At 37.4% G+C, this 14,784-nt stretch overlaps 1 protein-coding gene across 4 annotated transcripts in view; it reads left to right on the top strand.

Moving 5' to 3' along the window:
- The window catches only part of LOC116988485 (protein argonaute-1), a 72,012-nt gene that overhangs the window by 43,624 nt on the left and 13,604 nt on the right, over window positions 1–14,784 (top strand). For all 4 annotated transcript variants that reach the window (XM_033045228.1, XM_033045232.1, XM_033045231.1 and 1 more), the window contains 4 exons: window positions 1,445–1,578; window positions 8,913–9,097; window positions 11,322–11,481; window positions 12,549–12,639. In XM_033045228.1, coding sequence (XP_032901119.1) covers window positions 1,445–1,578; window positions 8,913–9,097; window positions 11,322–11,481; window positions 12,549–12,639 — 570 coding nt within the window. The remainder of the gene's footprint in view (window positions 1–1,444; window positions 1,579–8,912; window positions 9,098–11,321; window positions 11,482–12,548; window positions 12,640–14,784) is intronic.

Here is a 14,784-nt window from a genome sequence, read left to right on the forward strand (position 1 = left end):
GTTTAGTTTATTGTCACATGTACTGAGGTACAATTATACGCTTTTGTTGCGTCCTAACCAGTCAGCAGAAAGACAATACATGATTGCAATCGATCCAATTGATCCAGTCTGTTCGGTCTCTGTCTCGTACTGTCCCAATGTTTGTAAAATTGAATTGTGTCATCATTCTGACTCTTCTACAAGTTGCTGAATAGAATTCTCCCTACTGGCTACTTCGGGCACTTGCCTCTGGGTAATCTGGCATTGCCTTTGAGTATCATGGATGCTCTGTGGTAATGATATTGGTTTATTGTCACGTGTACTGAAAAGGCCTTTGTTTGTGTGCTATCCAGTGTAATTAGGTCATATTATACACGAGTACAAACAAGCCATGCACATGTACAATAGGTAGTGCAAAGAGAACAACATGTAATGCTACATTTTATTGCTTGACTGCTGAATGAATATTCACTCCATTGCACTTTGAAACTCATTTGTAACTAAGAAGAAGCCATTTTTGGTAACTTTCCCCTGTTGAATTACATCTGATGTCAACTTAAGACCAAGCTGACCATCCCTGTTTCACTTTAATAAATTAGGGGGGAAAAATCAAAGATTTCATTATTATAAGAAAAAAGTGTTGAACCATTTTATGACATTGTATGCTATGTGATTTTCTAGGTCACCAAAGCTAATGCTCAGAATGCAGAATGTATTTGTGTGGCTCTGAGCTTATTTTCAACATATTTATTCGATCGTATTTGGGCACTTGCTTTTTTAAACGTGCTATTTATCCTTCATAAGTTGTGTTTAGCTTCCATGTACCACTTGGTTGCTGCCTAAGGGTTTTTTAATTATTTATATTCTATTTTTAATTGCATATATATGGAATACTGTTTTTGGAAGAAAGGTGTACTTTTTGCACTTGTTAATTAAAAAATGAACGAGCTATATTTTCCTCTAGATCTTCCTAGATTTAATTTCGCCATGACCAAGTATTAAGTCAATTATTCAGCTCGAGTGAAAAGTGCCAATGTGTTTGGAGGTGGAGTGCAGCACATTGAGGTATTAATCATTGCATTGTGGGTTGGAGACACATTGATCCATGGCCAGAGGAAGTGTTCAAGTGGATGTGAACACTTTATTGTTTGCAGGTGCTGCTGGCCAGTAAATCTGGACACAGAAGATAAAATTAGGTTAGCATATAGTGATTTTTGAAATATTATCTGATGATTAAGCTTGTTTGGCAATTGATTCTGCAAGAATTGTTGATAAGCTGCCTCTCATTGTAGCCTACATTGTATATCACACCTGTTAACTCAGTCTGTCGACTACTATGGGAGGGCAGAGACACTGAGACATTTCAGTGGAGGTTCTCAAGATGGTGTTGTCCATCTGATTATGACAATAATCTTTATTTCTACTAAAATGCATCATACATTTGTTTCTTATCTGTGTTTCACAGAACCGAGCAATTGCTACTCCAAATCAGGGAGTGTGGGATATGCGTGGAAAACAGTTCTACAATGGGATTGAGATCAAAGTCTGGGCCATCGCCTGCTTTGCACCGCAGAAACAATGTCGGGAAGAAGTACTGAAGTATGTAGATTCTTCACTCGTGACATCAAAAAAGAACATACATGCATGTGTATAGCAATTAATGCACTAGGATATCCAAAAGCACTTAGTGACCATCCCTGTTTTCAATAAATTGGAAAAAGTAATTTAAAATGTAATTGTAAGAAAAGTATATAACAAATGCTCAGAGCACACAATTTATATTTGATTCAAATTAGTTTAGTGTCATATACACCAGGGTTCAATGAAATTCTTCATTCTCATGAAGCTCTGAGTAAACAAAAATGGTATACATATAATAGTGATAAATACAACAATAAACAACAAATGCAAAACAGTGGAATTGTGCAAATTGTTGTGCAATGTGAAGAGGTGTAAAAAAAACTAAGATATAATAACGGAATCAAATGAGGTAAAGAGTAAAGTAACATCCTTGGGAAGAGGGTGTGAAATAGGTGAATGATTCAGGAGTCTGATAGAAGTGGAGCAGTGGTATATTTCTTCTTTTTTTTAAAATTTTTTTATTAGAAGCAGTGTACAAAAATGTAAAGTGGCATATGACATAATACAATTATTGTACAGCTTCAGTTTTAATTTTTAGCTAAAGATGAAAGAAAAGGAGAGAGAGAAAGCAAGAGAAAAAAAGTGGATGTGCAAGAATAGAACCCCTAGACTACCGAATTGGTGTAGCCAAAGAGTAAGTAAAAAGAATAAGAAAGATGTAGAGAAATAAAAAGATAAAAACCGAAAGAAAAACAAAAAGTGATGATATACCTGCTTCGTATCCCTCCCCACCCATCACCCAACCCATAATTAAATTTAACTCCAAAATTGTGTTGCACCATACTATTCTTGTAATAAATCAATGAATGGTGTCCATGTCTTCGAAAAATGCTCTGGTTTTTCTGCTAAGACAAGTCTCATATTTTCAAGATGTAGCGTCTTGTAGCGAAATTGTGCAAATTGTTGTGCAATGTGAAGAGGTGTAAAAAAAACTAAGATATAATAACGGAATAATCAAATGAGGTAAAGAGTAAGGTAGCATCCTTGGGAAGAGGGTGTGAAATAGGTGATTGATTCAAGAGTCTGATAGCAGTGGAGAAGAAGCTGTGGGGTATATATTTTCAATCTATTAATTTAATAGAAAGGTTAGGCATTGATCTTTATCTTGCTAACTGACCCTCATTGTGTATATTTGGCAGTAGGTGCCTTTTCTAGGTGCTATGTAGTTATTGAATGGTTGCCCAGAGGCTTTTAATTATATGTATGCTATTTATAACAATATGTACAGTACACGGAATATGTTGAAATGTTGTCATTGTTATGGAGGATGTTCCAGAAAATGAGATGTGTAACCAGTTTAACAGTGTTGCTGACGGAATTAATTGTTGGCTGGGATGTGAAGAAAGATCCACTTCTTTTAAAAGTATCATAGGATCACATACATATGTCTAAGCAGGGCTGTGGAGTCAATATCCAAAACACTCGACTCCGACTCCTTGATTTCTTGTGTCTCCGACTCCGACTCTGACTCCGACCCCGACCCTTCGGTATAATAATTCTAAATCTGCTATGATGACATTACACAAGGTGGCATTTCATAAGAACTACATTAATCATCAGGCTACCTTTTAAACCCATGTCCTTAAAGTTTTGTCTAATGGTTGTAGCTATGCTATTGTGGCTTTTTTATTGTTTATTTTTGATAAAAAATATATAATTTATTATGCTAAAAAAAAATTACTATGATAAAATTAAAATTCCATTGAATTAAATAAAAATTATAAAAGCATAAATAAAAATTATAAAAGCATTACTCCAAAATTCATTAAACTAAGGCCACATAAACTAAATGGCTAAATTTTGACAATTTTTTTTTCTAATTGCAATACTTACTTTTTATTACAGGCTCAAGGTTCAGATAAAATACAAGACATTGCATAAAATATATTGCCTACAGAAGCACAATAAATTACATACAAAAGAACAATACATGGTTTAAGATCAAGAATTAAAAAAAATCAGTGTCCTAAGAGACAACCATACCAATGTCTCTACATCTGGGATTGGCAGCGTGTAATACAGGGGTCGGCAACTTACGGCCCATATAAGCTGTTCCGGAGATTCCTTCTACAGTGATATTTTACAGTCGTTAAGAACTCTCACTTCTTTCCAAAAATCAGTAGCATTGTTACTTAGCTTCTTAGCCATGGAATCAGCCCTCATAGATTGCTCATTTTTACAGATGAAGCAAACAGCATACTTATATCTTGTATTAGTGAGCTTCTTGTACTCAAGCACAGGCCCTTGTCTGGGTCTACCGGCCATAGCCTATGATTTAGTGGCTTCACGGGCTTCAGCATGATACTCAGCTACATACTTATTCCAGCCAGGCCTGATGTTTTGTGTCTTATTTTTATGCTTGCAGTAGGGCTTACTACCTACATATAAAACGCTTACTATATCATTATATATGGAGCAGATATCTATCCTATGCTTCACATCCTTACAATTAACATTACTACACATAAGGTAGTTGAATATTGCTTATCTGTATGAGCATAATAGGCCTTTGTGAAGGTTGACCAGTCCAGTTTTTCTGTGTTAACACTATTTCCATCTCTGGATACCACAGGTAGATGTTCAACATTTATTGACTTAGCAACAGGGATGTGATCAGTCATTGCTGCCCCATATAGAATGCTCATACACCCCAAAGAGGCATATGCATCAGCTGTACTAATACAATGGTCCAGCCATGACGTGGTGTGCCAGGCCTCACTAATATGTATAACTATCTCTAGGTAAAAGCACTTTGCTTGACAATATAAAATTATTATCTTGACAGAACTGAGCCATATGATTGGCAAATAATGTTCCAGTTTGAGATATCTGCATTCCTGATTTTTGAATATAGGAAGTGATGAAAGCTAGTCACGAGGGGTGCCTTGTTTTAAATATAGGAATAGATGAATGCAAGCCTATTTAAATATTCATCCTCATTCTGATGGCATTCATAGGGTGTATACACATTTAGGATAACAAATTCCTTGTCGTTGTGAGCAAAGTGTATGGCAATGCACCAGTCAGCAGCAAGCCTAACCACATTTATTGATGAGTCAAGCTTATTGTTCCATAGAATAGCCACACCCCTTGATATCCTACCTCTGACTATTCCCATGCCAAGGTCAGTTGTAGACACCCAGCCCCATGAGAGTTATCATTGAGAGAATTTAGCTTGTCCAAGTCTTGCTTCGCTAAAAATGTCTATTGCATACATAGTATGTCACAGTTCTCCAGAAGGTTGTCAACAACTATGCGGCGAGCATTATACCCTGCGATCTGGTCCAAACTCAGGCCACGACAGTTGTACGACAAAACATAGCACCAGCGGGCACACTCATTCCCCCGGCAGCAGGCACAGTGCTTGATCCGATTACTCCAACCCTGCGTGGCTCATAATAGCGCCGGACAAATGCCCCTTCTGGCCAAACCTCCAGATTGTACATTTCGCCAACCTCATTGCATTCAGCAGATACTTTAAGTGAACAGTATCTTCTGTGTACAGTGTCAATCTTTTGACAGGTAACCTCACGGCCAAGTTTTTCTTTATGATACACAGATAAAGATAAACTAAATGCATAGGTAGTTAAGTTTGCTACAAAAGTACATACCATAAATTTATTAATAACGTCCTTAGAAACAGAATTGCTTCTGCCAGATCCTCTTTCATTGAAGCCCTTAAATCAGTTTAAATTATTTTCTGTGTGGAAAACAGTCTCTCCACACTGACCTGAGTGGGTGATATGGCTGTTACTATAATAGCTGCAAATTTTTACTATTTCTGGATAAGCAGGGACGACGTACTGTAAGTTTAGATGAGCAATCATATTTATCTACTTCTTTTAAACCACCAAGAAAATCTTGCTTAAATTCCATTAGTTTAACATCAAAAGGCGGCCTTTGCACATTTAAACGAGAGCTTTGCTCTCGACTTCAATTTTATCTAAATATTTTGCAGAATCTGACCATCATTTGAAGAGGATGAGAAGGATTTGGTACTCCATCTTCATTTTGTGGTTCTGACTTTTCAGGTAGCCCTTTTATCCAAACTGCAACATCTCAGAGGGCCTCTTTTGCTTTAGCAATTTGATCTTTGCTCAACAAGATTCGGTTTATTGGATCTACGTAGACAGCAGCTAACAAGATCTGATTTTCAAGTAGCAGACCATCACGTTTCTTCATTGACGATACAATTCCTTCAGCAATTAATCCTCCAGCTTTGGATAGGTGAAATATGAAATGTTTCCACTCCCATAGGAATGTACCAGGAGTTGAATCCTCTGCTTTCAACTATTTGGTGACTGCATAAGGGTGAGCAAGCAGAGCTTCTAATTGTGCTACCAACCTCCATTGACTTTTAGTTAGTAAGTCACTGGGATTATCAATGTCTACTAGAAAGGGTTTTAGGTCATGCAAACCCTTAACCATTCTCTCGGGTGGAAATAAAGTGTGCGGTATGTTTAGAAAGTGGGATCTTTTCCAAATTACGTAGCCTCTGAAATTTATGTTGAGGTCGGACTCCGACTCCGACTCCAGCAACACCAAAATTGCGACGACTCCGACTCCGATTCCACAGCCCTGTGTCTGAGGAAGGAAAGATCATTTAATGTTCCATTCAATAGACAGCAATGTCAACAATGCAGTGATTGTTAAGTACCAATGTTTTACAGGATGACATGGCTAGCAGGACATTTATCCCATTCTACTTGTACAAAATGTTTTAGAGAACAATCGATTAAACTACTCACTGATCATTTCCCCTTTCCCGTATAAATATTTTCCAACTGTTTCCATTACTTTATAGTTTATGGTATAATTTCCATGTGTTGGCTCTACTTCTTTTAGCAATCAAACTCTTCTGTACTGGAAACATATTTAAGCTATTATGACTTTGAAGGTACTCCTGTTTCCGCCTGCGACTCAAAGGTGTACTCTTTTTCTTGTTGTCCGTGCAACATAGGGGTTGGCCATTTGGCCCATTGAGTCTTTGCCAGCTATTAGGGCTTATCCCGCAATCCTACTACCTTGTTTATTTTCTTGTAACCTTTCTCGCAATCAGCTCCCTTCAAATTATCATACCACCCAACGATGCTATGGACAATTTTCAGTAGCCAATTAACATCCTGGAATGTCTTTAGAATATGGGAGAAAACTGAAGCGCCCAGAGTCACGAAACAGCATGAAACTTCACATAAAGCAGACTAATAGCTAGCTTGCCTTTTTACTGTATTCCTGCATTTTCTAACAGTTTTTTTTACTTGTCTTGACATTTTCATGGTTTCTACAAATTTCTACAGATTTCTACAAAGACACAATTTATTTGACAAGGTCCCACACAAGAGATTAGTGTGCTAAATTAGAGCACATGGTATTGGGGGTAGGGTATTGACATGGATAAAGAACTGGTTGACAGACAGGAAGCAAAGAGTAGGAATTAACGGGTCCTTTTCAGAATGGCAGGCAGTGACTAGTGGGGTGCCACAAGACTCTGTGCTGAGATCCCAGTTATTTACAATATATATTTAACGATTTAGACAAGGGAATTAAATGTAATATCTCCAAGTTTGCGGATGACAAAGCTGGGTGGGCGTGTGAACTGCGATGAGGATGCTATGAGGCTGCAGGGTGACTTGGATAGGTTGGGTGAGTGGGCAGATGAGAGGGGATCTTATAGAAACATATAAAATTCTTAAGGGATTGGACAGGCAAGATGCAGTAAAAAAATTCCCGATGTCGGGGGAGTCCAGAACCAGGGGTTACAGTTTAAGAATAATGGGTAGGTTATTTAGGACTGAGATGAAGAACAACTTCTTCACCCAGAGAGTTGTGAATCTGTGGAATTCTCTGCCACAGAAGGCAGTGGAGGCCAATTTACTGGATGTTTTCAAGAGAGTTAGATTTAGATCATTGGGCTAACGAAATCAAGGGATATAGGGAAAAATCAGGAATGGTGTACTGATTTTGGATGATCAGCCATGATCATATTGAATGGCGGTGCTGGCTCGAAGGGCCGAATGGTCTACTCCTGCACCTATTTTCTATGTTTCTATGTTTCCACACTTCTAAGTCATTGTTGTGACTTTTTACATTTTTATTGACTATTGCCACTTTGTTCCTACCTGTGTTCCCTATTTCATTTGTCTGCCTTGTCCATCTGAAGTCCTACTCTTTACTTCATGATCAACCATTTAATTTGTAAACTTTGGAACTGTATTACTTATTTATATTCAAGCTCATCTCATCAAAAAGATAATTTATCTTCCCCCTTCCCATATCACATCACTGCCTGAAAACATTTCATTACAGCTCCTTGCTGCCTTTTCTGAAGTCAAATTTGAATCACATTGCTTCCATGGGATATATGTACTTTGTCGAATGCTCATTGCACACATTGGTGTCATCTTTATTATTCTATCAAGATAATTGATCATGTTAGTCGCACATGATTTATTATTAATATATTCTTGCTGACATTTGCTTACTAGAATGTTTTAAAAAATGCTGATTACACCCGAATTCTAATAAATGACTACCGTTACCTCTCTCAGTAACCATGACATTTGGTGTAAATGACTGAAGACCATTGATCTTTCAAGAAGCACTTTGTTTTTATTTTATTCTATATTTCTGCCATCTCCTTTCACTGCTCCAAAGTACTATCCATGATTGTTGTTGACTTGAAATGGTCACAGTTTCATTACAGGGCAACCCTTGGAATGTTTTTCCACCTCTGGGAATGGATAATGTTGTGTGGGAGTGGAGGTCACTTTTATCAATACAATTTTGAAAATGCTTCATATGGTTTCATAACTCACATTTATGCCTACCCCTAAACAATCCTCTTTATAGAAGGAGTAATTTCATTGCTCAGCATAAACAGAAGCCAGGTGGTGTGTCTATTGTGTACCACTCGCTGTTCTGCCCAGTGGTTTACTTATATAAATCGGTGTTAGCAATCAGCAGACTAAGTTATAGCAGCAAGTTCAGAAGGTTATGTATCTTGATTAAGAGTAGTTGATTCTATTTTTAATCTTTATTTTTTTTATTTCCATGCAGTGAGCCATAAATGTAAGGAGGAATGTATAACTCCTGAGAGCAGGGCAGTAGCTGAGCTTCCATGACAAATCCAAAAGAGTACTCGATTGTTTTTGGAAAGTACAACAGAAATGGCTTTCCATTAAGCTTGAAATTTCAGCATTTTTGTTCTGATCAAAACATAATCACGTGGCATTTCTCATTGAAAAATTGTATTGTTCAGCACACCGTTGAAATTTATGGTTTCAATCGTACAGGAGTTTTACTGACCAACTGCGGAAGATATCTAAGGATGCAGGAATGCCAATTCAAGGACAGCCATGCTTTTGTAAATATGCACAAGGAGCTGACAGTGTGGAACCGATGTTCAGGCATCTAAAGAATACTTATTCGGGACTCCAACTTGTCATAGTAATTCTACCTGGGAAAACACCTGTCTATGGTAAGATGTGCAGAGGGTTAGTGTATTCTGAAGTGGTCACACATGAAGTCCTCTAGCACCATCTGGTGACAAACACTGATTTTTCTCTCTTTCCTCTCTCAATTTTGGATCAAGTAACAGATTCAGTTAGGACACAGTGCTGGAGTAACTCAACAGGTCAGGCAGCATCTCTGGAAAACATAGATAGTTGATGTTTCGATTCAGTTATCTGCAATCATATTTTATGGGCCATATTCCGAAAGTGTCACTAACTTTACATTCGAGTGTATCCTGAAACCTATGCACATTTACTCAGTCAATAATTAATTCCTTCATATCAGAGTATTCTAAAAATCATTTATTGCTCCTTGTAAAATTAGATGATGTCAGCGGGGGAAGACTGTTTTATTAAAAATGAAAGCAAGTTTAGAAAGGGGCAGATTAGATTGTATTCTGCATCTTAATTACAAAGCATATGTGTCAAATTAACTTGTCCAAAAACAGAATTTGGGTTCAAATCTACAACTCCGTTAGATTTGGGTAATTTGATAATATTTACCATCCAATATTACATTTTAAGGATTGTCATTTGGGATACGTACTGCGGGAATCTTAAATGACATTAGGAAGTGCTGAAAATACTCAGCAGATCAGATAATGATCTGTGAAGATAAATGGTTAATGCTTCAGGCCAATGACCCTTCGCCAGAAATGAGAAATGGGCATGTTTTAAATTGAGAGGCATGGGGCAGAAAGAATAAAGAGAAAGTCTGCAGTAAGGAGGTGACTATGTGCAGGATTGTGGTAGCCTGTAGTGGCACCGCTATACAATCATTGTAGTTTCAGAAGGAAAGAAAGGTAGTAAGACTTCCAGGCTGTGCAGTACATTATTGATAATTACTAAGTCTCATCTAATATCCATTGATATAAGCTGAGTTTTTTTTTATACTCAAGCAAATAGCTCATCCAATTTATTCAGGAAGATTTTTGGCAATCACTATTAAAACTAACATATAATTTTTAACAAAATCTAAAAATTAGAATTTTCATAAGCTACAGTGTTTATTTTTAAATGTTAAATTGATAAGGTCCCACGTAGGAGATTAGTGGACAAAATTAGGGTCTCTTTCAGAATGGCAGGCAGTGACTAGTGGGGTACCGCAAAGCTCGATGCTGGGACCGCAGCTATTTACAATATACATCAATGATTTAGATGAAGGGATTCAAAGTAACATTAGCACATTTGCAGATGACACAAAGCTGGGTGGCAGTGTGAACTGTGAGGAGGATGCTATGAGAATGCAGGGTGACTTAGACAGGTTGGGTGAGTGGGCAGATACATGGTAGATGCAGTTTAATGTGGATAAATGTGAGGTTATTCACTTTGGTAGCAAAAATAGGAAGGCAGATTACTATCTAAATGGTGTCCAGTTGGGAAAAGGGGAAGTACAACGGGATCCGCGGGTTCTTGTTCATCAGTCAATTAAAGTAAGTATGCAGGTACAGCAGGCAGTGAAGAAAGTGAATGGCATGTTGGCCTTTATAACAAGAGGAGTTGAGTATAGGAGCAAAGAGGTCCTTCTGCAGTTGTATAGGGCCCTAGTGAGACCACACCTGGAATATTATGTGCAGTTTTGGTCCCCTAATTTGAGGAAGGACATTCTTGCTATTGAAGGAGTGCAGCATATGTTTACAAGATTAATTCCCGGGATGGCAGGACTGTCATATGCTGAGAGAATGGAGCGGCTGGGCTTGTACACTCTGGAGTTTAGAAGGATGAGAGGGGATCTTATTGAAACATATAAGATTATTAAAGGTTTGGACACGCAAGAGGCAGGAAACATGTTCCCGATGTTGGGGGAGTCCAGAACCAGGGGCCACAGTTTAAGAATAAGGGGTAAGCCATTTAGAACGGAGACGAGGAAATATTTTTTCTCACAGAGTGTTGCGAGTCTGTAGAATTCTCTGCCTCAGAAGGCGGTGGAGGCTGATACTTTAAAGAGAGAGCTAGATAGGGCTCTTAAAGATAGCGTAGTCGGGGGATATGGGGAGAAGGCAGGAACGGGGTACTGATTGGGGATGATCAGCCATGATCACATTGAATGGCGGTGCTGGCTCGAAAGGCCGAATGGACTACTCCTGCACCTATTGTCTATTGTTAAATATTTCAAATAAGCTAAAACAATTACAAAACCAAGTCAATTTGTGACAATAACATGTCTCTCCCCCACCCCCTTCCATGTAGCTGAGGTGAAACGAGTGGGAGACACGCTTCTTGGAATGGCCACACAATGTGTTCAGGTGAAAAATGTTGTGAGAACTTCTCCTCAGACACTTTCTAACCTCTGCCTGAAAATCAATGTGAAATTGGGTGGAATCAACAACATTCTAGTGCCTCATCAACGGTAAGATGTATGTTCCATGTAAGTAAATGGAAATTGGACTAGTTGGTATTGGAGTTCATAGGTCACTGATGCTGCAGTTTTGGTATAAAGACAACTAGAAATTCTCTTGTCTTGAAAGGCACGTTCTAAGGCTCCCACCTCCAAAAATCACACACAGCTTAGCGATTGCACTTAAAAATGCAAACGGATATTTTGGAAGTGAACATAATGAGCTTATTTTCAATCACTTATCAAGTTTACGAGAGTGGCATACTAATGTTATGCATGTATAATTATGATTAAGAATTATTTTTTTTAGTTATTGAACAAATACCAAATCAAGTAGCCAAAGGATTCACTTGTTAGTTAGTCTGGAGGCTGGATTTACTCTTAAGAAATAATCAAATTGCATGTGTAATGTGTACTCCTGGATAACCGACAGAAAGCACCTGAAAGAACCTCCATTGTGGGCACAACAAATTTTCCAAATTTATTGGCAGGAAAGAAAAGCCACACTAACTCTTCCACACTAACATTTCCAGCTTCAAAGCTCGGATCACACTCCACCAGATCTGATGTGTGGACCATATCGGCCACATAACCGACATTAGTCTCCAAACGTTGAGCACTGTTACAGCAAAAGATTTCCAGAACAACAAAGAAAACACTTCAAGAACATTCACTGAATCTCCTTGAAAAAATGTAACCTCCGCACTGACGGTTGAATCCTTGGCCGGTGATTTTTTTTTAAATGGTCAAAATCAAGAAGTCATATCCATTTGTGTCAAGACTTTTGATTTCTGTACAAAAGAAATAGATGATTTAATGTAATTTAAAAACCAAGATTAATTGAAATATTAATTTTATTACTTCTGTCTAGAAGCATAAAGATCATGTTGACTATTTTGCATGACCATTTAGAACTTTGTAATTATACAATTTTGCAAACAACTAAATGGGCATTATTATGTACTTTTACAAAATAAATGTCTTCAATGTTCTATTGATGCTTGGGTACCATTCAGTGCTGAAGACACTTTATTCACTGTACGCAAATTAAAAATGGATATCTACCCGTTTCATTTCAGTTCAGCTGTGTTCCAGCAGCCTGTGATATTCTTGGGAGCTGATGTCACACACCCACCAGCTGGAGATGGCAAGAAGCCATCAATAACAGCAGTAAGTTTACATTTTTGATATCAAAATATTACTGACAATTATTGCCGGTGAAATATAATTGATGAATTTTCTTCCAGGAATCAGAGAAATTCCTAATGGCCCAAGGGCTGTGTGCTTGTGACTTTTGTGTGTATATATACTTATGACCAGTTAAGGGGCCCGGTTCCATAAGACTAAAGTAATTTTAAACTTAATGTACAATGTATTATTGTGCTGTTATTGGTAGCTTTGTTTAAATAGCCTCATCCATTTATCCCATCCCATTAACCTTTCCACAGAAGAAAAATAAATTGGGCAACTGGTATAAATTGGGCAAACGTGTAATCATGTATTGTCTTTCTGCTGACTGGTTAGCACGTAACAAAACCTTTTCACTGTACCTCGGTACACGTGGCAATAAACTAAACTAACTGGTTGCTTAAAACACGATTGCCCAATAATTATATCTTCTGATTGAAGTTAAATTTCATACCATTAAATGTAATCTTAGTGTTTAATAACTGGACCAGAAAATCTTGTAGATCTCTGCTTTCTGGTGTTATTTAGTCATCCTTTTTTTGCGAATGCATATCCTTTAGATATGACATTCCTTATACAGGTAGTTCTGCGATAACATGATAATTATGCTCCGAGGAAATGTCACATCATGGAAAATCTCTATCAGAACAATTGTGTCAATGGGTGTTATGGGCTGGATAGTTTCAGACTTGCAATAGTTTTGTTTTATATAATCGTTTTAAGTTTGTTACTGCAGGTCAAAAATACTAAAGGCTATATGTTACATTGTTTAATAGAGCATCATTGCACGAGTGTCAAGGGAAGCGATTGGTTTGCATTTAATTGGCGACCTGTGCTGAAACTGACAGACTGTTCTCATGAAGCAATGGTGTCTGAATACTAGAGGAAGGTTACATGAGAACGTTTTTTTTGTACCTAGACTTTTTCTCCCCCAACAACTTTTTTGTCTGCTTGTCAATTACAAAAGTAACTTTTAAGTTGGTTCTCCAGTTCCCAATCAAAATAACCAGTTCGGTCCACATAATGGTGTTCCCTAACTCATCAAACATGTTATATCCAATTCTCATTTTGAAAAAAATACATCATAGCAGAACTACCTGTCCTAATTGGAAACATGCTTACTTTTTTGGGGTTGAGAAATAATACAAATAAAAATAATATTGCTTTATATTATTTATAAGTAATCTTAATTTTATTTAAAATTTGGACAACATTTGTTCTTTGATCAATGTCATATTAACATTGATCGATGCTGCCCACATTTTGTTTGGAAAAAGGCTCTTCACTGTTAATTATTCATCTAATTGCTTTTGTATGATGCAGAGGCAGGTGCATTTGCCAATGTGGCAACAGTCATTATAATTTTAAAGTTATTTATTTTAATCCATGTCAAAATATCTTGGCAATGTGTTTTGGGGCTGTTGAAAAATATGATACTTTGATTTTGGTGTCCAAAATATTTATTTGTATGTCACCTTTGTTCAAACGACTATATACAACATAAATAAAAATGGACTGTTAACAGATATTGTAGAAGTTAAGCACATGAAAATAAATTGGATTTATAAATTAGTCAAGGTTCAATTATATAATTGAAGAAAAAATCTTGAGCAACCTCAGTGTCTCAGATGGATATTTAAAGATAATCACTGTTAAATCAATGGGTCGCATCTTATTGGATATTTTGTCACCATCATTAGTTAGCTCTTCAGCTCAAAATTCATTTGCACCATAACTTGACGTTGTGAATGCATGGAGCGTCAAGGCCATAACTCCCTGAATGTGACAACACAAGTAGATAGAGTGGTACAGAAGACCTATGGGATGCTTGCTTTCATTAGTTGGGGCTTTGACTATAAGAGTCAGGAGGCCACGATGTAGCTTTATAGGACTTTGATTATGCTTTGGAATATAATGTGAAGTTCTGGTCACCCCATTGCAGGAAGGATATGGAGTCTTTGGAAAGGGCACAGAGGATGTTTACCAGAAAAATGTCTAGATTAAGGAGCATTAACCACAGGGAAAGGTTGTACAGGCTTGGATTATTTTCTTTGGAATGCCAGGGGTTGTGGGGAGACCTGATAGAATAGAAGTCTATAAAATTATGAGAGGCATAGACAGACAGTA

This window comes from Amblyraja radiata, chromosome 27, assembly GCF_010909765.2.
Source record: "Amblyraja radiata isolate CabotCenter1 chromosome 27, sAmbRad1.1.pri, whole genome shotgun sequence".
In the NCBI taxonomy this organism is placed as follows: Eukaryota; Metazoa; Chordata; class Chondrichthyes; order Rajiformes; family Rajidae; genus Amblyraja; species Amblyraja radiata.